Source organism: Sebastes umbrosus, chromosome 5 (assembly GCF_015220745.1).
Source record: "Sebastes umbrosus isolate fSebUmb1 chromosome 5, fSebUmb1.pri, whole genome shotgun sequence".
NCBI lineage: Eukaryota > Metazoa > Chordata > Actinopteri > Perciformes > Sebastidae > Sebastes > Sebastes umbrosus.
In genome coordinates, this window is record NC_051273.1 from 11,538,529 (window position 1) to 11,564,746 (window position 26,218).

At 39.8% G+C, this 26,218-nt stretch overlaps 2 protein-coding genes across 3 annotated transcripts; both read right to left on the bottom strand.

The window, feature by feature from the left end:
* Positions 1 to 602: 602 nt before the first annotated feature.
* Positions 603 to 10,846, bottom strand: LOC119488154 (retinal Mueller cells isomerohydrolase-like). The gene is made up of 14 exons (XM_037769505.1): positions 10,731 to 10,846; positions 9,168 to 9,250; positions 8,486 to 8,636; positions 7,857 to 7,964; positions 7,022 to 7,163; positions 6,493 to 6,640; positions 6,267 to 6,348; positions 5,963 to 6,095; positions 4,641 to 4,783; positions 4,424 to 4,553; positions 3,869 to 3,983; positions 2,231 to 2,325; positions 2,010 to 2,121; positions 603 to 1,727 (listed from the first exon to the last, which is right to left on the bottom strand). Exons 1-14 carry the CDS (start codon positions 10,742 to 10,744, stop codon positions 1,582 to 1,584), a joined length of 1,602 nt encoding a protein of 533 aa, XP_037625433.1. The 5' UTR covers positions 10,745 to 10,846; the 3' UTR covers positions 603 to 1,581.
* Positions 10,847 to 13,064: 2,218 nt separating this feature from the next.
* On the bottom strand, positions 13,065 to 24,819 carry depdc1a (DEP domain containing 1a). 2 transcript variants are annotated; one of them, XM_037769498.1, is made up of 12 exons: positions 24,586 to 24,819; positions 22,062 to 22,327; positions 21,850 to 21,982; positions 21,534 to 21,658; positions 21,187 to 21,317; positions 20,908 to 20,955; positions 19,875 to 20,012; positions 18,423 to 19,421; positions 17,146 to 17,318; positions 16,838 to 17,014; positions 15,091 to 15,297; positions 13,065 to 14,745 (listed from the first exon to the last, which is right to left on the bottom strand). In XM_037769498.1, exons 1-12 carry the CDS (start codon positions 24,631 to 24,633, stop codon positions 14,608 to 14,610), a joined length of 2,583 nt encoding a protein of 860 aa, XP_037625426.1. In that variant the 5' UTR covers positions 24,634 to 24,819; the 3' UTR covers positions 13,065 to 14,607. The 2 variants fall into 2 exon arrangements, with proteins under 2 accessions (XP_037625426.1, XP_037625427.1); XM_037769499.1 differs by lacking the exon at positions 18,423 to 19,421 and having other exon boundaries at positions 24,586 to 24,813.
* Between the last annotated feature and the right edge of the window lie 1,399 nt (positions 24,820 to 26,218).

The following is a 26,218-nucleotide window of genomic DNA, read 5'->3' on the forward strand; positions in this document are numbered from 1 at the left end:
CTTTATAATTTAAAAGTCATATGATAGAAATCAGATCAGTTTTATCTTCATACTTTGAATAACACAAATCAAAAATAAAATGATTACACATACTGAATGCAAAGGTGTCAGCATGGACACTGTAAGGAAATATGTACAGCAGATACACTAATGATTTCATTGCCCATCCTAATGAGCCCAACCCTTTTCTAAAAAGATGGTAGAAACCTTTAAAAGGTCTCACAAAATGTTTTTACCTCCTTAAAACCTGTATAATTGATTTTTGCCACTTGGAGGCAGCACATGAAGCTGTAACCGCAACACTCACCTCATCACAGGAACAGTTTATAGGACATGATGAACATTTCAACCTTGTGGTTGCTGTTTATACATGTGCAATAATTAATGTTTGTCTAATTTTTGCACACAACACAGAGTTGTCTCGGCATGTTTTTAAATTCAGTTTTAATTCATATTTATATTTTTTAAGATAAAATGTATCTTCACATAAGTAACTCTCTCAAATCTGCTCTCCAAAACCAGCTTGTAGGAGCGTTGAAATGTAGAATTAATACAGTAAACACACTGTAACCAGTTATGTAATAATAAAATATAAAAAATGATCATTGTAATGGAATTGTTTTTATTTATATTATAAAAGAAGAAAAGAAATGTAAATAGCTTTCTGTTGCAAAATATTGTGCTTATATTTAACTGTAGCTCTCGGTTTACAAGGATGATTTCACAAATATGCAGGCGCTGTTATAATTATGAAATAAAACATAATCCATGGAGTAAATGTTTTTGATAAGGTGTTTAAACAGAAGCAAAGTACACTGTATGAATATCTGTACAAAGGAACCTTTTTTCGCCACCAGCTACAAGACACTGTTCAGTTGTCTTTCCCAAAGGAGGAATGGAAATAACAAATGTTCAATATTTGATGGAAGGAAGGACAACCACCGCCGTCATAGCGGCCTTTTACTTTAGTGGGGACTGTTGTTGTTCATGCATGTGATCTGTTAGTGTGGGGTGTGCTGTTTTGGCCAAATCGTTGCTCACCACACACTATAGGAGCAAAGCTGTTAAATTTCAAATAACTTCGTTATGTGTTATCTCTCACATTTTTAAAATGTTTATGGCAATTACTCTTACACTGTATATTTTCATATGTGAAATATTTTGAACACTAATGTGTCTAAAATGTGCTGGTGATTTTTGTCATGATAGTATTTTCTTTTACTTATTGTATGTCCTTTGGGTGTGTTTTTTTTATATCAGCCACTATAGGTTTCTACCACACGCTCACACATATTTTTCCATTCCTTCCACATGAATTGTATTTTGTTGTCTTTTTATATGTGTGAAACAAATAAACATATAATCTGTTAAGATGTGAAACATCTTTTAGTGTGCGCCTGCCAACGACAGAATAAATGTACCGTTTTATTATGTCCCAAGGGCCTGGTGAAAGCAGTGAAGCTTAAATTCAAACTTTAACTTGGCAAAAAAAACGGTTTAAAAACATGTAGTTGGCTGGCGGGAAAGTGGAAGTGGTGTATTTCAGGATGTGTCTTGGCTGGGTCAGGATGGAGGTCAGGGTCATGGTTTGTACATGCCGTGGAGGGTCACGGGGATGATGGTGTCGACCTCGGCCCTGGCCAGCTCGGTCAGTTTCATGGCATCCAGCACCAGCAGGAAGCCCGGTCTCTCTGCACCCGGCTTCACCACGATGCTCAGCAGCACACCTGCAACACCGAGACAGACGGGGTCAATGTGTGTGTTTCCAACTAGACATTAGGATCGGGTATGGATCAAAGTTAATAAGGGTGAGCTTGATTTAGGTTTATATTTAGAGCAACGGTCTTCTATAAAGAAATAACAGACTGTAGAACGCCGGGATTGACCAATCAGAATCGAGTATTCAACAAAGCCGCGTAATAATGTGCTATATGTTTCACTTATAGCCTCATGTGTGTATGCGTGAGTGAGCATGTGTGAAAGTGTCATGGTGTGTGTGTGTGTTCTACCATCGTCCTCCTCTGTAGCTCCAGGTGTTGGTACGAACAGCGGCTCCGATGGGTAACACTCTTCCTCCTGCCACACCCAGCTCTCTTTGGTCTGTACGTTCAGCTTGACTATCTACATGTACAGCGAATCAACAATAAACAACAACATCAGCATCACTTTCTGGATTACTTGCACCAACACGGTCTGTGTCACCTCCTGTGAAGGATAAAAGCGCTCCTACCCTGTCAGGGATGAAGTGGTTGAGTCCCAGACCATAGGCGAAGGAATACTTCTTCCCACGACACAGAGAGTAGTTAATCTGAGGAAACTCAAAGGCTGAGGGAGAGACAGCAAGAGAGATATTATACAAAGAAAGATATATATATATACACTACCATTCAAAAGTTTGGAATCGCCCGCCATAAAAGCTTGATTTGGTTCAGTCAGATGGCTGAGAGGACTACTGGTACTCTGTATTTTTGAGTGATCGTTCATGCTTTTAGGTTGTAGAAACTCGTCTTCACTAATAGATGTTATTTTGTATGAAGGGTTTTCTGTGCAATAGTTTAACCTGACTGACGATTGAAAGGGCAGAAAGAGACAAAGATACCTCTGAGTTAAATAAGAACAGAAGAAATCACCAGTCATTGGTAAAAGAAAGTGGAAGCTTAGCATTAAAATGTGTGCAGATTTAAATAGTGTGCACAATAATGCCTGTAACAAGCTGGATTTAGCAAGCAATGTGTTGCTTTAGCAAAGCTCTTCTTTAAACTTCACAATAGAAATAAAAAGGTTAGCACTATTGGAATATCAGCAGAACATATGGACTGACAAATCACAGTTTAAACTTTTCAATCTAACCACTGAGTAGACTGCAGAGGGCCCGAAGACAAACAGCTTCCCAACTTCTTTAGAGCCCAGTTGCACCGCTGTGGTTAAATAATAAAAAATGGAAGTTTTAATCATTTAATTGTTCTACTTTTGTGGCCAAAATTATTTCAAATGTAAATAATACATTTGGTGTCTGAATTATACTGTTTTTTATATCTGTTAAAATAGACATTATTGAAGGAAAGAAGAAAAACATCAATATAACAGGTGATTCCAAACGTTTTGAACGGTGATGTATATAAGCATACTGACAAAATAAAAAGGTAACACTTCGTTATTATCCAATTTCTTTGGAATTAATGCCAAATTACCCCAATATTTACCTCAAAATGTATTGAAAATGACTTTATTATAAACATTATTTAATAATTATATGCTAAAATAGCATATAATGGTTAAAATAGGAACCTTAGGCTTGAGAAGCGGCTGCTCTTCATCGGAGGTGGAAAACCAAAACTAATAGAAGACACTTCTGATCAGGCACAAATCTCACCACTGTGTGACCTATTGTCTACATAAATGTAACCTGGTAGCTAATGTAATGATTCAGGGAGTTTTTTTAAAGAAATTTCCAAGATGTCATTTGCTAATTATTATCTATTTACCAGCAGACATGGAAATAAAGCATATCAATAAACTTTGTATTCTTTTCCTGGAAATGTATTAAATAAATTACCAGCGGAATATAATTATTAAATGTTTATAATAAAGTAATTTTCGATCAATTTTGAGGTAAATATTGAGGTAATTTGGCAGTAATTCCAAAGAAATTTCAATTAGGTTACTTTCTAATTATCACCTAATTGCCATGAAATTTGTGGACCTGTAAAATGAAGTGAAGTGAAGCTTGGTTGTAAGCTTCGGTAAGTAATTTGGACCTCAAAGTTGCTGTTTCCAAAGGTCAAGAATGAACCTTCAAGCTCAACTTAAAACCATCATACTGATTTGAAATGTACAATGTATGTGTGTGTGTGTGTGTGTGTGTTACCCTGTCTTGGTCCAGAAAAGAGGACTTCAGGTTCGAGCCAGACGGTGCCATCACTGCGAAGAACAGCGGTTGCTGTAGTGTAGGACAGAGAGACCAGATTCTTTCCCTGCTCCTCCTGAAATCACAAACACACACATGGATGTCAGTGATGAAAGTGTGGTTTATGTGAAAAGTCTGATTGGAGTGAAATACTGATCCAGGATAAGCAGCTCTTCAAAGTCAACCATGCAGCTTTCTACTCTACTTTTTTATTACAGCTGTTTAGTGATTGTTGATTAAGTATAATTTCTATCATCAGCTGACTGCTAACCAAGCTGGCCTCTGTACTATAGCTATCTGTGTTGCTAAAGCAAGTAACTGTTACAGAACCGGTTATAGAACCCATTTTCATTCACATATCTTGAGGTCAGAGGTCTGGTTTCTAGTTTCATATGATACCAGTATCTTCCCTCTCGCTTTAAAACTGAGCCTGCTACAACCTAAAAATTGCAAGTTGCGTTATTGCGTTAAAGAAATTAGTGGGGATAAAACAAATTTACGTGTGTGTGCACTCACCCTGTGTATATCCAGTGGCAGTACGTATCGTCTGACCTCAGGCTGAGGAGCTCTCATCGCTGCTCTCTTCACTTCTTCCCATTCCTCCTTTATGTTAGCCAGGTACAGGTAGTTATACACAAAGTCATGACTGTGGAAAAACGGAGAGAGGTGTCAGGATGAGACGATTACACTGTTCATAAAACACTCACACAGACACACTCAGGGTCATGCTCACCCCTTCCATGTGCAGAGGTCGACCACGATGAATCCCTCCTCCTCGTAGGCGTTAATGTGGTGAAAGATGTTGAAAGCTGACGTTCTGAACTTGTGGCTGCTCAGATAATCTGCTGGCTCCTTAGTGGCCAGGTGGAACCATGTCTGGGGCACAGATTCAAAGAAAGGTTGTAAAAATGCAATAAGACTCAAATAAAAAATCTTTCTTGGCAATAATAACCTGCACATTCTTAACAGTTACACTGTTTATACCGTGTAATAAACAAACACCATATAAACAACTTTAAATATGAAGTAATATCAATAAGTAACTGCTATTTGCAACTCCAAATAGGCTTTATCCATAGACAGATTATAAAATAATGGGCTCCTGGACATGTAAAAGGTGGTTGTTGTGTGTCTTTTTTCAGGTTGTTTTGTGCCTCTTTGCAGTTAATATGTGTTTCTTTGTGGTTGATAAGTGTCTCTTTGTGATCATTTTTTTGTTGTTTTGCATCTCTTCTTGGTCGTTGGGGTCTCTTTTTGGTCTTTTTGTGTTTCTTTTTTTGCCGTTTTGCATCTCTTTATATTTGTTTTTGGTCATTTTGCATTTCTTTTTGGTTGTTTTGTGTCTCTTTTTGGTCTTTTTGTGTTTCTTTTTTTTACCGTTTTGCATCTCTTTATGTCTATTTTTGGTCGTTTTGCATTTCTTTTTGGTTGTTTTGTGTTTGTTTTCAATTTTTTTGCATCTCTTTGTTTTTCTGTAATTTTACGTCTCTTTTTGGTCCATTCGTGTTTCTTTTTTGCCGTTTTGCCTGTCTATATATTTGTTTTTAGTTGTTTTGCATTTCTTCTTAGTTGTTTTGTGTCTCTTTTTGGCCCTTTTGTGTTTCTTTTTTGTTGTTTTGCATCTCTTTATTTTTATTTTTGGTCGTTTTGCATCTCTTCATTTTGTTTGTGTCGTTTTGAGTCTCCTTATATTTCTTTTTGGTCGTTTTACATTTCTTTTTGGTTGTTTTGTGTCTCTTTTTGGCCCTTTTGTGTTTCTTTTTTGTAGTTTTGCATCTTTTTATGTTTTTTTGGTCGTTTTGTGTTCCTTTTTGGTTGTTTTGTGTTTGTTTTTTGTCGTATTGCATCATCTTTTTTTGTGTCGTTTTCGTCTCTTTTTGGTCCTTTTGTGTTTGTTTTTTGTCATTTTGCATCTCTTTTTGGTTGTATTAATGTTACAAATGTTAACAGTCACTTCATACAGAAGTTCTGGTCCAGGAGCCTCTGGGTCTGTAATCCATCCATGATACTGACAAGCCGACTACCTATCACCCTCTAGCCCCGCCCCCGGCCTACCCCCATGCTGTCATTGGATTCAAAACAGTCCATGTATGTGGCTCCTCTGACGCTCCAAGCCGACAGGAACTTGAGCAGGTTGATCTTCACCGGCTGCTCCACAAACACAAAATGGTTGTCTGTCATACCGAAACTATAGACAGACAAGCAGAGAGATAGACAGATGCACATCCATAAGCAGCAGTGGCAACTTCTTGAGGAGTCACAGACACAAACAATGAGTTTTTTTGGATGGTTTGGGCAAAACAAGTACAAATGCAAATGCAGATTCTGTGCATTTTGTATTCATTGTGAGAAAATGTACCTGTGTACGTAGGAGGGTTTTAACCTCTCACTGCTGGGTAGTTGAACAACGACCTGGGATTTCTCCAGGGGATCTGACTTGTCTGGAAACACACAGTGATATTAATATTGTTAGTGTGTGCATGCCATTATGTCCAACTTGGTCCAGTTCATAATGGAAAAAAACAATTAAATATCACTCTTTGATATTCAGTTCGCTGACAGTTTACATTTGGATAAAAAGTCACCTTTCTGAGCAGGTGGGATCTTGACAATGTTGTAAGCCAGACTCATGTTCTTGCCAAAGCAGTTGCCGATGTTATAGACTGTACCATCTGTGTCAATGTGGGGGTGGGCAGTCACCCCATTCACTGAGAGGTACTTACACAGGTCCACCTAATAGAAATACATGCACACAAGACAGAGAATGAATACGAGAAAGAATCAGACCGGTAAAGAGTCAGTGTCATCAGTTTGCCAGATCAAACACCTATCGTAAAGATGTTAATAGCATTTTTAAATCATCGACATTTTTAATTGTATAAACAATTACATAAACAACATTACTTGTTATAATAACTGCAAAAAACAACAACAACAACAACAACAACAGTAACAACAAAACAACTTCTTGTCTTCGAACTGAAATGGTAATAATTTAGATGTAACCCTGGTACCTAAATAGGGAAACTATTTGGAAAAATGACATTCTTCATCCGTGTAATCCTGTCTGCAAGTCCAAAGATTCAGTAATAATGTAAACCAATCAGCACTCACCTTCTTTAAAGTCTCCAGCGAATCAGGATCAACCTTTGTGATATAATTGGTCTCTGTGACGGCGTAGAAGTCCTCGCCGATTGGATAGACGTTCACGACGCAGTTGTCGGTCACCTCGATGCCTCTGAAGTAAGTAAAGAATCTACACAGAAATAAGGAAAGTTGATATCCAAGGAAATGTGTGTTTCATTTAAACGGTTTCATATGAGTAATGCAGTGTAATAATAATATTACAGGACATTAATACTTTGGGGCATAAGGGATAATGTACAGTGGGCCGGTCATTGTTGTGGAAAAAAAACAACAGGGCGATGCAGGACCCCGATGCAAAGCAGAAGACTAAACTATTACAGAGATGGAGAGAAAATGATATGTCCCCGAGTTACTGCCGTAGCTACCGTAGCCATAGCTAAACTATTAAAAACATTTTCTCTCCATCTCTGAAATGCTTCCTTTTTTGGGTTACTTTGCAGTGTAGGCAGCTGTTGCCAATGCTGGATGAGCAACTTTTCCTGCAGGATATATCCGCCGTTAAATCAGGCTTTCACTATCTGAAGACACGTGCACGGGCATCTGCATTTCTACAACAGCCAATAGGAACGCTCTCTCTCTGAAGTGACCTGTGATTGGCCAACGTATCCGCTCACGGGCTAGATTTTCTAAAGCCTGAAAACAGAGCCATGATGAGGTGCAGAAGTCTAGTTTTCTCTCAGAGCACTTGAATTACAATATGCTGAAAGGTTATTATGGAATTTTTGCCCAACGATGCTAAAAATATTCTGCCTACTGCCACTTTAAGCCCAGCACCTATACAGTATTTGGGTTTGTGGGTTACCTGGAGAAGATGTTTTTGCAGGGGTCTGGGTAGGCTGCTGTTCCAAACTCAGTGATGACTACTCTGTTTTCAGCCATGGCACGAACATACGCATCCGTCCTGAGGAACCTGAGCAGAGAGATTACACATGTCATGTGTCAGAGAACCATAAAGTCACAAGATATTTATGGTCTATTAACAGCAATCAAACTGTCAATTTTTGAATTCCATAAAACTGTTTCTGCTCAGTCGACAAAACTATTTGGAGAGGGATGCAGGATTTTTGTGGTCTGCAGCTGAGTATTGTTTTGTTTTTGTCTTTGCAATGTTCCAGTTTGGATGAATTTACTGTCAGCTCTTTTCCTCAGCTGCACAGCATGAACTGCAAACCTCCCTGCACTAAAAAAAAACAGATGTCGTAAAATATCTGCATCTGGATCTGCATCAAAATAATAAGAGAAAATAAATGGCAATGTTAAGAAATCCTTTAAAAATTCCTGGACCCCCACCTAGATCCAGAACCATGCCAAAAACAACTTCACAAGAAAACTTCACTTATGAAGAACTTTTCAAAACAGTGGTGCTTCGCAGAAAGAGGCACAGGAGAGATAAAGAACAAATAAGACAACAAAACAAGTGTGTATTCTTACTTCCTGTAGTAGGTCACCTGACCGTCCTTCAGGTCGAACTTGTGCATGAGAGCCTGTCCATCAAACAGGTGGTTGAAAGGTTCGTCTCCCACCTCGAAAAGACCTGGACCCATCCTGAGAAGACTGCCGCCAAGCCATGATGGTATAACACCTGCAAACGCACGCACACACACACACACACACACACACACACACACACACGCACACACGCGCGCACACACACGCACACACACACACACACACACACACACACACACTGCAAGTTAGCAATGTCATTATTAATGTGTTTTAGGGCTGTCAAAGTTAACGCGATAATAACACGTTAATGCAAATTTGTTTTAACACCACAAATTTCTTTAACGTTTTAATGCAACTTGCGATTTTTAAGTTGTAGCCGCCTCAGTTTTAAAGCTAGAGTGAAGATACTGGCATCATATGAAACTAAAAAACATAAGGAATCCATTAGTATAATGGATGTCATGTCATACTAGCTTGTCAAGAAGGAGGTTAAATAACACTCCAAACTTGTGCTAAATTTTGGTGAGGAAAAATCTGGCATTTACTATTCTTTTAAGATCAATCTATCAGCCTATGTGGAAGGTACCCCGCAAACTTCTATTGTCAACTTTGAAATAAAGGCAAAATGCCCAAAACACATTGAATAGCCTGCTGTCTTCCCTACCACTGATCTCAGCAGGTATAGGTTCGTTCAGCTCCTCCACTGTCTCAAAGATCTTCCTGTAGCCTGCAGCAGGATGCTCCACCCTGGAGAGGAAAACGAAAACATAAATTTGAGGAACAATTCCATGATCAAGTCAGAAAACCGGTTTAATAAAGACTGGGTTTCTTTCGTGCTGTATTACACCTTTAAAAAGTTGTTACTGTGAGGTTTGCTGTTCTCTGTTGCTAAAGACACTGATCGATCAGCTGACTAAACTGTTGTCAGGCTATTAAATAGGCATTATCTGGTATTATTATTACTTTCACTTTTGAAACTTAATTATTTGAAGCCAAAACATATGTTTTTCCCTAAACTTAACAAAGTGGTTTTGTTGCCTAAACCTAAAGAAAGCCTTTTTGTTTGTGTTTCACATACAAACGTCTCATTCAGTTTTACAACTTGTTAGACCGTGTTGCTTTTAAGGTTTGCTTTCACTTTTACAGTGTAGTAGACCTAGTAGGAGGTCCCTATTGAGCCAAATCTATAGTGCTTATAGCGACTGATAACGCCTATTTAATGGCCTGATAACAGTCAAATCGGGTACAGCGATGCGGTTCAGGTGATGCAGATAATTAAAACCCTTCCGCATAAACAGTTTCATGCTTATGTAGCTACGCTACTCGTCAGTGCAAGTCCAGATGAGTCAGAAGTGCTTTAAATAGTTAGGTTTCAGTGAAGATGCATGTGTGGATGAATGATACTTGGGTTATACTGCACGAGTTATGTGCGAGTTTGTAAACGGATGCTGTGATATAGTTTTGCTGCCCCCCTTTACTTCAATTCATTGAGACCTTTCTCCGTTTTTTGATTGTTCGTTCACCGTAGAGGCATGCGAGAAAAACTACGTTTTCTTCAGGAATTCAAGGTCATGAGGGGTGAGTAATTGATATACAAATGGTCATTTTGTGGGTGAAGCATTCCTTAATCATTTTCATTTCCCTTAGACCACTAACCCTCTTTGCTTCATATCTATCTATCTATCTATCTATCTATCTATCTATCTATCTATCTATCTATAACATCCCTCTAAATAATAATTACTTAGGCTATGGGACTTTTGCATCCAGTAAACCTGACCCTTGTTTGACATTAGACCTGACAAACTACTACAGTAAACATAAAACCAAGATCTGAGGAGTGCAAAGACTGCAGCTTTCCCTCAGTTATTTAACAGAGATGTTTTTCCCAATCTTTTCAAGGTTTTACTGGGTATCTCACTGCTGCAGCAATCACTTTTTTGGGGAATCTTTCCTTCTTCATTTTTGAGTTTCGTTCTATTTTCCCACTCGCATTGAAGAAAAATCTAGTGGAAAACTTTACATAGTTGACTCACTCTCAAATCTTTTTCTCTTACAAGGAAAACAACAAACGTCACGGAGTGGCGTCTACAAGCTGCTTTCTCTCATTTCATTCCTGAGAACCAATAAATTTGAACCTTGAAAGATTTTTTCTTTAAAGTCTTTAACTTTTTTATCTTCAAACATGCAAAACCATTTGAGAAAAGACAGAGAAAGTTTCACTCACCGACGGCTGGCCATGCTGCTGTATGTTCCTCACACACTTGCACACAAGTAGTGTGCAGAAAGAGACTCCGGCTTGCATTTAAACCACACACAGATTTCCTGTGGTGAGAGATGGAAACTGGAGGCCCCCTCCTCCCTTTTTCCTCCCCTCCACCCCTTTCTCTCCTTTTCTCGCCTCCTTCCTTACCTCCCCCATCCATCCTCTTTTCCTCTGCATCTCCCTCTCCCATTTCCCTTTCATGCCTTTTGCTCCCCTGCTCTCTCTTTTCTTCCCCCTCCTCCTCCTCCTCCTTGGGTCTTACCCAGAGCTGAACAAGCCAGCTTTGTCTCCTCTCCTTTCAGCCGTCTGGTTCGTCAGCTCCATGCTGAATGTTCTCTGGGCCCCGAAACAAGGTAAACCTGGGAACACAAACTCTCACAAACAGGCCAGCGATGTGGGTCAAACCAATAAAGTCAGCTTTTAAAAGCAGTGCGCTGATGTTGTTGTTTGTACGTGGATATGCGTGTAGAAGGAATCCTGTCTAATTAGTTCCAGACAGACTCGACAAACACTCAAAAACTATTTTAATTGGCGCTCTGGGGGAGGAGAAAGAGCAACAGAGTTTTTCTCTGGGAGGGTCAGAGACAATGATTGGTCATCTGTCATTTTTTGATAAATGAAAGTTGAACAGAAGGTTGAATTCAAATGAATGGTTGCATTAATAAGGGTTAAAAGGAGCAGCAATCTGTCATCTAGTGTTTGTGTTGCTGCCGAGTGCATGTTAACAAACTGAAATAACTATCGGATGGATTGCCATGCACTTTTGTACAAACATTCATGGTCCCCAGAGGATGGATCTGAAAGGCTTTGGCAATCCCGACTTCTCATCTAGTGCCACCGTGAGGTTGACATTTGTGGTTTTGAGTGAAATGTCAAGTCTATTCTGTGGATTGCCATAAAATTGTGTTCAGACATTCATGTTCCCCTCTGTGTGAACTGTTCTGACTTTGAAGAACCCCTTAACTTTTCATCTAGTGCCGTCATGAAGTCAAATCAGCATCAATGTGCTCACAAAATATCCGTCTACCTATGATGTTATGTATTAGTAATGTACTGTATGCAAGGGGACATTTTTGTGCAAGGATGACACCACAATGAAGGAAATGGGATCACCAAAATCAGCAGGGTTCCACCTCTGGGGAGGATGAATATTTGTAGCATTTAGAATTTGAGATATGGGATACCTTAGGTGAACCTATTTGGCGTGATGAGGAACCATGAAGATCCACATCTAATCACATGGCAACTGAGCCGCTGGATATCTCATGTAATAAATAATGGGTTTCACTAGAGGAAAGCTAAATTAATGCCCAAAAGTGAAAAGGTTCATCCTCTGGGGATCATAAATATGCTTAGTCCAGTTCCAGCAGCATGAAGGCCAGATTTGGTTTAAAAAATTGACCTGACAGAGATGCTGGAAGAAAGTAAAAATAAACCAAATTTATAAAATCAATTGAAAAAACAAACAGTGCAGTAAATATCCTTCAGACATACTAGACTTACAATAAAGCCCCTTTCACAGCGTAATGGTCACATAAGTCAGACATTTTGGGTGTGTTAAACATTATTACTATTTCCAAATAAGCAGTTTAGATAATTGGATTAAACTGGATTTACTTAAAGATCCCCTATTATGCTTTTTCTCTTTCCTTTAGTGTGTTATATCGTTTTTTTTTTGCATGTAAAAGGTCTGCAAAGTTACAAAGTCCACACCAAAGGGAGTTACTCTCTCCCACAGAAACACTGCTACTGAACTGCCTGAAACACCTTGCTTGAAGTCCCGCCTTTTCTTCCGTAACGTGGTGATGTCACCAAGTAACACATTTGCATAATTCTTGCCTAGCTTCTAGTTTCACAGGCCCTCAAACAAAGCTAGTCAGAGCGGAGTCTGAAGAGTTTGGTTTGGTTGACCAATCCCAACAGAGTGGGTCAGCTGACCAATCAGAGCACACTGGGCTTTTTCGGGGTGGGCTCAAACAGAGTGTTTCAGACAGAGGGTGAAAAGAGGTGCTGCAGCGTTTTTATAAACATTAAAGCATGTAAACATGTTCTAGTAGAAACCCCAAATACCTGCACCTGAAAATTACTCAAATAGGTCCTCTTTCAAACCTGCCTGGTTGTCGTATTCATTCTGCCAACACACATTTTAAAGCTATTTTGAGTCCCTGAGGCTCATCATACCTCAACAAAAAAAGCTGGTAAATAAAATGGACAAATGCCAGTCACATGTTTAGCACCTGGTATAAACAGTAGGTGTAGAGTATTTATGGCACACATAGAAACAGGACAATGGCGTTGAAATAGAAGAGCTGAACAGATTTATTTCCAAGGACTTTGCATAGTAAACATGGAGTACCATATAACACTCCTCTGTAAAAGTCTTTGCCAAAAACATTGCTAATGAGTGATATGGATACACATACACACACACACACACTCGGAGGTGATCTGAGGTATAGACAAACATATCAGAGCAGAACTAATACTTCATATAAGATAAATAAAAAAAACAGCTTAAAATCTTTTTGTGTTGCATTTCTGTTCACTAAATACCTGTTAGCACCCATCATGGAAATGAATGGATGCCATCCGACACTAGCTTCTTTCAGAGGCAATAGGTACAGCCAATAGTCACCTCACTGCTTTCAAATGATTAATGTTGTAGTTGTTGAGAAAACACCTCATGAGGTTGTATTAATAAGCAGTAGCAACAGTTTACCCAAAATTTGACAGGTGTCTGCTGAAATCTTCTTTAGGGAGTCTAATATGGATTAAATATGTATAAATTAACTATTCTGATGATTGGCTTAAGCTTACTGGCCATTTAAAAAGCCTATATCCAGTGCAAAACATGTCTCTATCCAATAAACTAAGCAGGGATGGGTTCAAGATGAGACACACACACACACACACACACACACAAGGAGGAATAACAGAAACTGGGAAAGACGAGGTACATTTAAAAATGACTGAGTTGTACATGAAAAGGCTGAGATCCTGAAAATCAAAAGATCCCCAATGAGAAAACCCCAAACAGTACCGTAAAAAAACGCTTTAAAAGCACACCACACAAATGAAAGCAACAGGGGGAAGAAAAGAAAAAGAGTCTAAGGACAAGAATGAAAATTTGGAGAAATGGGTTCAACGATCATTTCAAACTAAACTTGAGATTCTATGATCTAAAATGTTTAGTCTATAAACAGTACTATAATATATTAAAAGTTAACATTACAAGAAACACCTCAAGGAAATACATATCTAGCTCTGTTCCCAATGTCATCATTCATATAAATAAGAAATCTATAATCTAATTATTCCCATATGGACCAGTGATCTTAGAATTGCATGTTTTTTTTCTCCCAAAATGCAATCTGAAGCTCGCACACATGCACACACACAAACAGCTCAGTATCAGCTAGTTATATAGAAGACATGTGAGGGGAAAAGAAAACTGATTTGACTCAAAAACTCCCAGAACATTTAAAAAAAAAACAAAAAACAACTGCATCATAAAAGTCATATTTGAACACAGTAATTAAAAGTGAACGCCTCTAAGGAGCAACTGTCTGTTTAGCTGCCTTCATCTTACTCAGCTGTCAACACAGACACACAACACTAATTCACACATTTACCATCGTAGAAGTCTTCCAGCCTGAATTAACTCTCACATTACCACATGAATGAGACACAACGGGAACAACAGTATTTCAAATGTAACAAGAAAAAGTTAATGGCTGCAAAGAGAGGTGAACTTCCCAGATCTCTTAGTTATCAGTGCAGTTATAGTGCAGCGGAAGTGACTGTGGTTTCTATGATGGGGACAACCTGTACGGTTAGTTCAGTTCCTGATGCTGAAAGCTTTGGTCTTCATGATGTTGAGGAGTGGAGGTTTAATCTTTGGCTTGTTGTCGGCCTTGTTTTCCCCGTCTGAAGAGGGAAACCGCCGACTGTAGATGTCTGGGTACTGCTTCTGAAACTGAAGCAAAGACAATAAATTGACGTTTCATGTCCACATAATATAGATTTTGTCGTCTACCCATACGTCCTCTTTTGGAGCATGGTTCGGTAGAGACATTAAAATTATGAAAATAGAGTAGAAATAATTTTGTTTTATTTTTGTACGGCACTTTTCAGGCGGACGTTTAACTGGCGTCGTTATGGTAGTCGACTCGGTTACAGTCCAAAATGGCGGAGGCGTAGGTCTGCTGCTGGCCGGTGGCGTCGCAATGGCACATATAATTGACTTTCACTTCTTAGCAATATACGTTCTTTGTGCTTCGTGAGAACTGCTTGTCGAACAGTCGAATAGTGTTTGGTTTACCTGCTTCAGTTTCTTGCGTCTCTCCTTCTCACTCATGTTTTGGTTGGTCAGCAGCATCTCCAGCAACTCCTCCATGGCCTTCTGGGACGATTCCAGCTTCTGCTGTTCAAACTCAGCGCCGCTAATCTGATGGCAGAACGTGTAGATGGGCATCGGAGCGCAAACTGGAATGCCGCCATCAACATTAGAAACACCGTCGATCGGGACCTGAGGGGGGGTCAAGACAGTGAAAAAAACATCAGTATGTCTCATATTTACTATATCGAAGCAGCTGAAGCCACAATCTCACTTTGCTCACATCTTTTCATTTAGCTATTCAAGCCTTCCCACTACTGGCATCTTCCATATTATTGACAAATTACATGGACTGCTTTACTTTGAACTACATATGTTATAACACAAGATTTATGAAACCATCTCAAAATAACTTCAATAAACACTGCATTGCCATTAAGTTAAAAAACGGCTGTGTTTCTTAGAATCAACTGACAGCAGAGTTATTAAAGAGTAACTTAACACTAAATCCACTTTTTTGAGTTGGTTTAGTATCTATTGATCCTGGCCCTATTCTATAGCATTCATTGCAGCAAGTTGTTTTTCTTTTTATAGAAAAAATCCAGCAATTCTGTCCAAAAAAAAAATCGAGAGTAGCAGTATCTAACACTGATTGATTAGTGTCAAAGGGAAAATGTACACTGCTTAAGCATAGCTAGGCTAGCTTTATGCTAGCATCTTAAACGGCTCTAAAAACCTCCGTCTCAGCTGTCAATGAAGGTGGAGTTTCGGGGAGGATTTGAGTTATTGCTTTCATTTTCCGCTGACAAAATTTCTTCGGGCGGGAAAGTGGAACACGAGCCGATTCACTGTGCCGAGGGTGTGCCAGGGTTCAAATGGATTTTTTTTTAATTTGAGAATGTTCAAAAACTAAAACGGGGGAGTTAAGGCCTTTACACACCGGGGGCATGATGAATTAATGACACGAAAATGCAAAATACTCGCCTGCGAATATTACATATCTAGGGCTTTTATTGTGAAAGGTAAGAACGGAAGGAGTGGATCTGGTGAGTGCTGCCTTTGTCAAGGTTGAAAGGGGTAATAAAGTTTGCCGTCCTGGTTCAAACTATGGAGCTTTCGTGTTGTAGTTTCATAAATATGGGCACAACTCAACCCGATCCGCACAACGCGATTGGTTGATGCCTTTGTTTGTGGCGCGAAAGCTCAGAAAATTGTCCCGGCAAAAAATTATGCCACTTTTTCGCAGCGTAATATTCACATTCTGTGTGAAAGTACTCATGACAAAGATACAGTTTGAAAAAATATATTGCCGTCCAAATAAATCACATGAAAAAAAAAACGCCACCGGTGTGTAAAGGCCTTTAAGTTTAATGACTTGTTACTGACTACTTTGGAATCATTAGCTAATTTCACAGTAACTGAAGCTAAAAATCCTTAAAATCAATCATTCCTGCTTTAACCAGGTTTTGTTTTTACAATAACACAATTTTTTCTGTGTATATGTACAGTAGGAGTCCACTATACTGTATACTTACCTGTCTTTTTTATATAGTACATGTATAACTAACAATTTAGCTGAGGTGTCTTCTACAAATATACTGTATTACATGGGCTACTACTGCATGACTTATTTGTGTATTTGGTTCCTATTTGTCCATATAAATAAAGTTATTAATATTATTATTATTATTATAATATGCATCCAGGATGCATATGCTGTTCATGGCTGTACCTGTACAGTGCGCAGGTACTGTATATGGTCATTGATAGCACTGAGCAGGTACTCTGGGACCGAGAGGATGCTTTGTTGATGATCCATTAGAAATGACACCAATCTGGTAGCCAACAGCTCGTCCAAATCACACTCCTCAGCGCTGCCTAGGACGCAGCCTGAAAATGTGTGAACCATCTGGAATGAGAACCACGAAAAAAAAAAAGATAAGAGAGACAGGTAATAATAATAATAAAAAAAAAAAAAACATGTCACTGATCCACAAGAAGGAAATTATAAAGATTTGTCCCATCAGTTTTGTGCCTCACCAGTGTTCGGGTGCCGATGGCGGGGTGGAGGCGGGGTATGTCCACATTCTGGCTGATGCGCGACATCATCCTCATGAGGAGCTGCAGCTTCCTGCGGGAGTTGGGGGGGAGGAGGAGGGTGCAAAGCTGCAGGGCCTCGATGGTCACGCGCTCACACTGAGGCTGGAGAAGGCCTATACACATACACACATGGTCATACAGTAAAGATGATGGAAACAGGTGAAGTCTGTAGTGCTATCGATACGGAAACAAACAGTAGTAGAATCACTCTTTGAGGCCACATTCATCCATCACTGCTAAAATCACATCCACTAGACAAAAACATGGATTGATGGATGGATGGATGGATGGATGGATGACAAGATTTAGTAGCTACAGCTACGGTGCAAGGATGAGTCAGGTAAGATTTATAAACACAATATTTTAATAAGCTATTAAAAAGTATGTGCTTCCCAGTTCATAGCCCTGATCCAGGACTGTATAATGTGCATCATGTTGCTGCATGGATATCTCATGGAACTTAGACATATCAGTCACAGATCATAAAATGTGTTATGGGAAGAAGAATGTTAATAATACAAACTTGCCAGAGTGTAGAAAATATTCTCGGCGACCTACAACAACCATTGTCCTTCCTTGCTTACGCTCAGTGGTTCTACTGGTGGCTGGGAGGCACGTTGCAGAGATACTAAAACGGTAACCTCATTTATACTTGTTCCTTTGCCAGGTTTGATTTCGCACCGTTTGTATTAACTTGAATGAAAGAGAAAAGAAAGAAGATTTTCTCCCATCTATTGAGTTTGTATTTTCAACGCTCTTCCTGTAACAAACTTTATGAGTGGATCTGTCACTGAAATGTCCAAGTTCAAAGAGATATTAATGCAGGGGCGTGATACATAGCTGCAAAGTGCATTGCATAAATCAAAAGCAGCAGAGATGAAACATAAACAAAACATGCCAAAAGCAAGCAACATATAATGTGTTGCATACCTTAAACTATTTAGTCTAAAGTTATGCACCTATGCACCTTGAACCAGTGCCTTCTTTCATTACTTTGTTCTGTCAATATGTTTACTGGAACCTCGGAAATGTCAGACCCCCAAAAAGTGAAATCTGCACCTCTTCAACTCACATTTCGACTTCACCTTTTGAGTTCAACGGGAGTTGTATCTCTGAGTTAAAACCTTGTGTACCAGCGGTGGTTAGATGTTAGATGGAGTTAGTTTGATTAGACATCAACAGACAAGCAGACAGGTAGAGAGGTGAGAGGGTCTTACTGTGTTCAGGTTTGGGTTGGGGGAGCTGGGAGATGCTGGAGGGCACACAGACAGGCGGTTTGAACAGTGAAACGGGCCGAGACGGCTTTGACACATCCAGAGAGCTGATGCAGCGGCGGACGACGGCGGGTGCGGGGTGCGTCCAGAGATCAGAGGTACTGGAGGCGGGTCTGGGCCCGCTAGGTCCTGTAGTAGCGTGAGACCCTTGTACTCTGGCCAAAGCAGATGAAGCAAAGGAGGGGAAAGGATGATGGGAGGGATGAAAGGAGGACAACGAGGGAGGGCGTGAAGCTAAGAAGTGATGCTGGTCTGCAGGAGTGTTCACGTTAAGGCAGCTGGTCGCTCGGCCTTGCAGCTTGGACTCCTTGACATCCTCCTCCTTGGTTTCTATGACAATGTCCAGACAGCTGCCGACGCTGTGCGGCCGCAAGGAGCGCAACCTCTGCCCGACTGACAGTCCTGCTACAGACTGTCTATTTCTGGTTGTACCTCCTGGAGCATTTTCACAAGTAAAGGGGGTTGCTTTGGATACAGATGTAAAGTCTGTACGACTGTGGGATGTGGTGAGGGCAGGGCTGTCATCCTGGCTCCTGTTGCTATGGGCGCAGGATGCCAGGCTGTCATTGGACAGGAACAGCCGTTGCCTGGTGAGAGGGGCGGAGTCGTCTAGGATAGTTTCCAGCGAGCAGCTCCTGGTTTGAGGCCTCGCTGAACCGACTGTACTCAGACTCAGAGAGATGCAGCTACCTCCCAAGTGACCGTCACCTGCGCCGGCGATACCTCCTTTCAGCGCTGCCAGCCGCGACTGAAGCTTCCCACCGAGCACCTCTCTCATTGGCGACTCCGCCTCGTCACATGCCCCCTGTCTGAGCAGCGACAGGAGGAGACACTCTGTGGAGCGGAAATACGCCTTGGCCGGAGGGGGCGCCGAGGGGAGGTCGGGCTTCTTGCGCTTCCCACGTTGGTGCGTCGTGGGCGCAGCGACGTACCCACAAAACACTGAGAGCGGATGCAGAAAGAGAGATAGAGCCAAGCGGGGCAGGCAGAGCGTCAGTGCAGGCAGACAGTGAAGGGGAGGGAGAGGGTTTAGTTAGTTCAAACCTTTTACTTTTACATATACGGAACCATCAGCTGGTCAGAGACAACACATAAACAGACATAGATAGACACAGAGAGTACAGCTGCTCATATCGCTGTTAGGACTCCACAAACACAAGTGACAACAACCAAAACCTCTGTTAGCAGTCAAAAAGGCACTGTTAGAGGTCAGAGCACGCAAACCACGTAGTGGAAACAGCATGTCAACACGAATGAACAACAAGATCCTGCGGACAATCTAGTCAGTTTGAGCAACATTTTCTTGTAACACAACAGTAGCCACTAAAAGTAAGCCTCTTAAAAGCCCCTCCATCGTCAGGAAAAAGCCTGATGAAATGAGTCCACAGTACTTACCCAGGACGTTGATAAATAGTTCATACAGTTCGTATGTGAGTACTGGCTGCGGAAGGCTGTAGAAGTAATCGGACACCGTTTTGAAGACATCCCTCTCAAAGCCGGGATAGGATGGCTGTGCACTGTCGTACTTCGGCCCTAGAAATAAACGGCAGGTTACCATGAGAGTGAAGGATATTTGAAATCTTAAGACTTCTCAAATAACATTTATAAATCCCAAGATAAACCCATGTATGAGTTTTAATTTTCTAACTTTCCAAAGAATTCTAATCATCTACATAAAAAAAGTTAAATTTGACTGAATATTGATTGTGATTTCTGAGAGTACACAAAGTAATTCCGTAATGGCATTTATATGTCAAAATGTAGGTGTTGAAAAATGATGCATCAATCAAAAAGAAAATTAGAGCTGTCAAAGTTAAGTGTTGTAGTAAATAACGCTCCAAACTTGCGCTAAATTTTAGCGAGGAAAAACTGGCAAGGCCATTTTCAAAGTGGTCCCCTTGACCTCTGACCTCAAGATATGTGAATGAAAATGGATTCTATGGGTACCCACGAGTCTCCCCTTTACAGACAAGCCCACTTTATGATAATCACATGCAGTTTGGGCCAATCATAGTCAAGTCAGCACACTGACACACTGACAGCTGTTGTTGCCTGTTGGGCTTCAGTTTGCCATGTTATGATTTGAGCATATTTTTCATGCTAGATGCAGTACCTGTGAGGGTTTCTGGGCAATATTTGTCGTTGTTTTGTGTTGTTAATCGATTTCCAATAATAAATATATACATACATTTGCATAAAGCAAGCATATTTGTCCACTCCCATGTCGATAAGAGTATTAAATACTTGCCAAATCTCCCTTTAAGGTATATTTTGAACAGATAAAAAATGTATGATTAATTTGTGATTAATAGCGATTAACTATGGACAATCAAGAGATTAATTAATTAATTAAAGATTGACAAGACCTAAAAAATGATAATGCTCAATTCTTAGCAATGTTCATGCTAAGCAACTTGTTGCTACTCACAGTTAGCCAGGCTCTTCATGGCAGACAAAACCCAGTGTGGAAGGTCATCTAGAGAGAAGATTAGCTGGTTAGACTGGTTGGATAATTTATGTCCCGTGGTAGATGCTCATATTTTAGTGGACTACAGCTCTAAAGTGAGCAGCATACATTGTAAAGAGAACCTAAGTATCCAGTGAAAGATGTGTTCAATCAGAGAGGCTGAGTAGACAAGACAAATTTTAAATCTGCAATAATCTATAATCATTTTTATGCTTTCTTGTGATGTTGATATAAACCTACTGGTCTTGTCGTCCAGTGTGACCACTCCATGCTTGTTGACTTTGGTCATGTTATGGATGATGTTCTGTGGGTTCACATAACGTTGGTCTAAAACCTCATCAAGAGATGCAACGCCCAGAATCCTCTGCAGGCTGAAACACACAAGGTTTAGTTACACACACAAAAAAATATTCCTGTTTCTTATTTCTAGACCTACAACCTTTGCTTAGGTCTCATGCATCAGATTCTGTCTCCCAACATATTCCACAGGTTCAAAAACAGGGAGTCCAAGGCACTCTTCTGGCAGGTTGTTTAAATAAAACATTTTGTGACAATCTTGTAATCTTTAAAAAGTAAAGGGTTTATACTGGGTCAGGGTGATGTCTCTCCAGATCTCCTGTTCATCCTCCACCGTCAGCTCTCGTCTCGGCGCCTGCTGCTCTCCTGTTGGCTGATTCTCTGCCCCGGCTTGGAGGGCAGGATCTACATTTTCCTGGAAGGCACAAACAGAGCATGAACCACCATCACACATTGGATCATTTTCTACTAGTAGACCGTAGATTAAACCTGCGACTGTGAACGTTTTTTGTCTGGAAACTGCAACCGATTGGTGATGTATTGATATTAGTGCAGGTGTCATTTTAGATTAAGTTGAACATAACATCTAAGTCCAGTCTAGCTCACCAGTGTCTCCTTTTCATGCTGCTTCTTGATATTTCTAAACCTGAAGAAACCTTCTTTGTCCCTGAACGAAGGCCTTTTCTTAATAGAGCCAGGGGCCGAGGGAATGGGCTTCAGAGGGGAACTGGAAGGGAATCTGGGGGAAAAGAGAGGACATGGACTGCGTCATTTTGTGGGTCTTTTTAAATTATTACAAAGCAAGTTGCGCTGCCTACCTGTACAGCGTGGTGTTGTCCTCCAGATCCTCCGTGCCCCAGCGACCCTTCACGTCTTCGATCACGTGGTTCTTCAGAAACTTCTTCAGGAGCTGCACCGTCTGCTGCCTGGTGACATCGGGGCCAAAATTGCTGTTGCTACGAAGCATCTGGTGCATCCAGTCAACGGCGGCAGAGGCGGTGAAGCAGGAGGAGTGGTGCCGGAAGTTCTGGCGGTGTTTCCTGAGGGGCATACCGGCCCGAAACAATCGAGTCACCTCATTCCACTGAAACAGAGAGGGAGGAGTTTAGTACAGACCCACTGGTCCATGTACAGCTTAATTAATTGTAACATTAAAACCATTAAAATGTTTCATAATACAGGGAACGCATACAACCGTAACAGGCATAGGGCCTATTTGAAGCCAATACATCAAACCTTGAGGCAACACATTAAACCTGAACCTGAACCTGCATAAAACCATTGCTTACCACACACTGCATTATGGATAATTATTGAATAACCTATAATGCATAGGCATAAAAACAACAACCTGCAGAAATAATTAAAAAAAAACACCTCATAACTCAACTCAATGTTAACAGAGATGCATCCACATCCAATTATGGAATATAATTTGCACTTAAATTATGCATTATGTTGCATTATGCTGTTTTTTGTATGTATTTCATTTTTTTTATTGGATTGTTTTCCACTGTTTGGTTGGTTTTTCTGCACATTTTGTGTACTTCTTGTCGTTGTTTAACTTTTGTTGTATTTTTTAAATTATGTTAGTTTAGATCTTCTTTTTTTGTTATTGTTTTTTTTTCTCCTGGGGTTGGTGGGAGGTCTTTTGTATAAGCCTGTGGCTTCTTGACCTCTCCTGACACATTACTTGTTTTCTTTTTTCATTGACTGGATTTTGTGCAGTTCTATATATGTGCAAATAAATACATAAATAAATAAAAATAGAAGAATAAAAACCCTATAAATACCACTAACCCACTTAATTGACTGATAAAAAAAAAAAATCAGTTTATAATTATGATAACGATTGATATTGATGAACGCTCCACAACCAAGGCTGACCCCCATATGAGAACTATGAGGACTTTAAAGAGAACTTTAAACATGCATTATCTGTTACCATCTTGGAGTCTAACCACTGGCACACTTTACACTTACTTTACACAATACATCCTATTTACCACTTTATAGACTGCATATATGTACATATTACATTTATGTATTGTACATACTACATGTATTTATTGACGGACTGCACACACTATGTTCACCCATTAACTCTGTATCTTTTATATCTCTATTATTGTTTTTATAATTGTTGTAAACCTTTATACCTCTCCTGTGTCTCACTCTGTTTGCTGATGTTGCTGCTTTGACACCTGAATTTCCCTCCGGGGATTAATAAAGATTCATCTTATCTTATATCTTTGGCACCTTCTCAATTTATTGTTAAACTGACTACGTTAGACCAAATGATAAATTGATTAGTTCACAGAATACCTGGTAGATTAATGATAATCAAAAATTTTGATTTTATAGATAGTTGCAGCAATAGATGTATAGATAGTTGCAGCAATAGATAGTTGCAGCAATAGATGTATAGATAGTTGCAGCAATAGATAGTTGCAGCAATAGATGTATAGATAGTTGCAGCAATAGATGTATAGATAGTTGCAGCAATAGATAGTTGCAGCAATAGATGTATAGATAGTTGCAGCAATAGATGTATAGATAGTTGCAGCAATAGATGTATAGATAGTTGCAGCAATAGATAGTTGCAGCAATAGATGTATAGATAGTTGCAGCAATAGATAGTTGCAGCAATAGATGTATAGATAGTTGCAGCAATAGATGTATAGATAGTTGCAGCAATAGATAGTTGCAGCAATAGATGTATAGATAGTTGCAGCAATAGATGTATAGATAGTTGCAGCAATAGATGTATAGATAGTTGCAGCAATAGATAGTTGCAGCAATAGATGTATAGATAGTTGCAGCAATAGATAGTTGCAGCAATAGATGTATAGATAGTTGCAGCAATAGATGTATAGATAGTTGCAGCAATAGATAGTTGCAGCAATAGATGTATAGATAGTTGCAGCAATAGATGTATAGATAGTTGCAGCAATAGATAGTTGCAGCAATAGTTTGGAGAAAAAGCCACGTAGGCTGCTTGACAAGTGAACAATTTAGCTGGATTGACGTTGGTTAACGTCAGTTAACGTAAATTGACGTTAGTTGACGTTAATTAACGTTAGTTAAGGTTGGTTATCCTTGTAGGAATAACTCATAAAAGATGATTAATAAACACACTCTTGCATCAACCAACGGTTATTATACTTATCGATACTCTATTGACAACCAACGGTTGAAAGTTTAACGTTTATTTAAAAACGGATAACGGTTAACAGTTAACGTTGTAGCGTTGCCGTTGGAGATACTACAGTGCATGAATTAGCTAGTTAGCAGTTAGTTAGCTCCGTTAGCTAATGATCGTATCAACCAACGTTAACTTACCAGTTTTGTGGCCCGGTACGGTCCAGGAGTGATAACATGAGAACTCATAATTACCACAAGAAGACAGCGCTAAAGTTTTCACTTCATCTGATATGATAAGAGGTAAAAACACATATCCATTACTCAGAGGAAGGGTGTATTTAACTGATTATGAATGGCAGCTTCGCTCTGCTTTGCTGGCTGCTCTCCGTCTGTTCAAAATTACGAGCCGTGCTGTTCTGGCACCTGATTGGACGACGCGCGGGTCACGTGATCGGCCTCAGTAAAAGAGGTTGGAGGAGAAATACCAGAGCAAAACAACATGTGCAGCTATGAAGCTGAAGGCATGCAGCACAAATTAAGTTGTTTTTATGGTTTACGGTTTAGAGTAACTACACAAGCGTTTTACTGTTGATGCCACCCTTCTGTCCACACAAAAAAAACTTTCTTCTTCAACGCAAATTTGCCCAAAGGAACAGTCAAAGAGCTGCAGTGTCAGCAATGTAGAAGTATGGGGTCAACTGTATTGTATTCACTGGCACTCACACACACACACACACTGAATTTACATTAGCATGTCTTAAAAGGCCCTTTGATGGTATCATACTGATCAGTTAAAGGCAGACAGAGACAAAGAAGACAGTGGTTAGAAACATTTCCAAAGGGACAGATACTGGGAGGGTGGGTTTGACTCAAGCCACTGTATAGTCATGCTAATGTCTGCAAACAGTAGGCTATAGCCTACTAAAGTGATCAATCCAGCTTTCTGCTTTAAATTCCCTCCAAATATAAGACATAAAAACACTCTGCTTAGATTATAAAATCTGTCTGATATGATTCTGCACAAAAAAAGGCCAATTACCCTGTGAAATAATAAAATTAGGCTACATCATCCTCATTGAAAAATCTAGAATATGTGAATATGCAAATATAGTTAATTTAAAAAGTTTAACTGAGGAACACGAGATGTCTCCTACTACTACTACTACTTCTATTTTTTATTTAGGAGCACTTTTCAAGCCATAAGCACAAAGTGCTTTCCAAGGAAATTCCCAACATAAACAATAGAATAGGTAACTCATGAAACATATCAATAGAACAGGTAAATAATGGAAAAATAAACAATAGAATAGGTAAATAATGAGACATAAACAATAGAACAGATTGTATGCATATTAATACAATTACATATGCACATACATACGCATATACATCGGCACACAAGCATACAAAATGACTCAAAGTCAGCTGTTCGGAAAGGCTATTCTACAAAAGTGAGTTTTCATATGGGATTTGAAAGTCGTGACAGAGTCAGCTGATCTGATGCTACACTCAAAAGTGGAGGTTTCAAGTTTCCATATCACACTTGCGTAAGTGGCATATTGGATCAGGATGTCAAAATGTCACAAAATCATGCTCGTGCTGACGCGTCTCAAATTCAGATTTACGGTGCAGAGAGTGCAGAGAAAATGTCCCTCTTCAGCAGATAAATGTGAAAACAAGCTCCTAGCATCAAACTTTGCACATTCATCATTCTGCACAGTGAAGCTCAAACATCTAAGTGAAATAACAATTCGCAAAACCCATTTTCAGAGTTATTCAAATCTCAGGGAGCCACACCATTTGAGAGTGAGATTCACTTAAATTCACACTA

Excerpts from the sequence above, each read along its gene's own strand:
- LOC119488154 (XM_037769505.1), bottom strand. Across the intron at positions 6,096-6,266 it reads AAACCCTCCTACGTACACAG|TTTCGGTATGACAGACAACC; the intron begins GTACATTTTCTC and ends GTCTGTCTATAG. Across the intron at positions 3,984-4,423 it reads TGCCACTGGATATACACAGG|GAGGAGCAGGGAAAGAATCT; the intron begins GTGAGTGCACAC and ends TTGTGATTTCAG.
- depdc1a (XM_037769498.1), bottom strand. The coding sequence starts at position 24,633 with ATGAGTTCTCATGTTATCACTCCTGGACCGTACCGGGCCACAAAACTG. Across the intron at positions 21,983-22,061 it reads GACAACACCACGCTGTACAG|ATTCCCTTCCAGTTCCCCTC; the intron begins GTAGGCAGCGCA and ends CTTTTCCCCCAG. Across the intron at positions 21,659-21,849 it reads AGCATGAAAAGGAGACACTG|GAAAATGTAGATCCTGCCCT; the intron begins GTGAGCTAGACT and ends TGTGCCTTCCAG.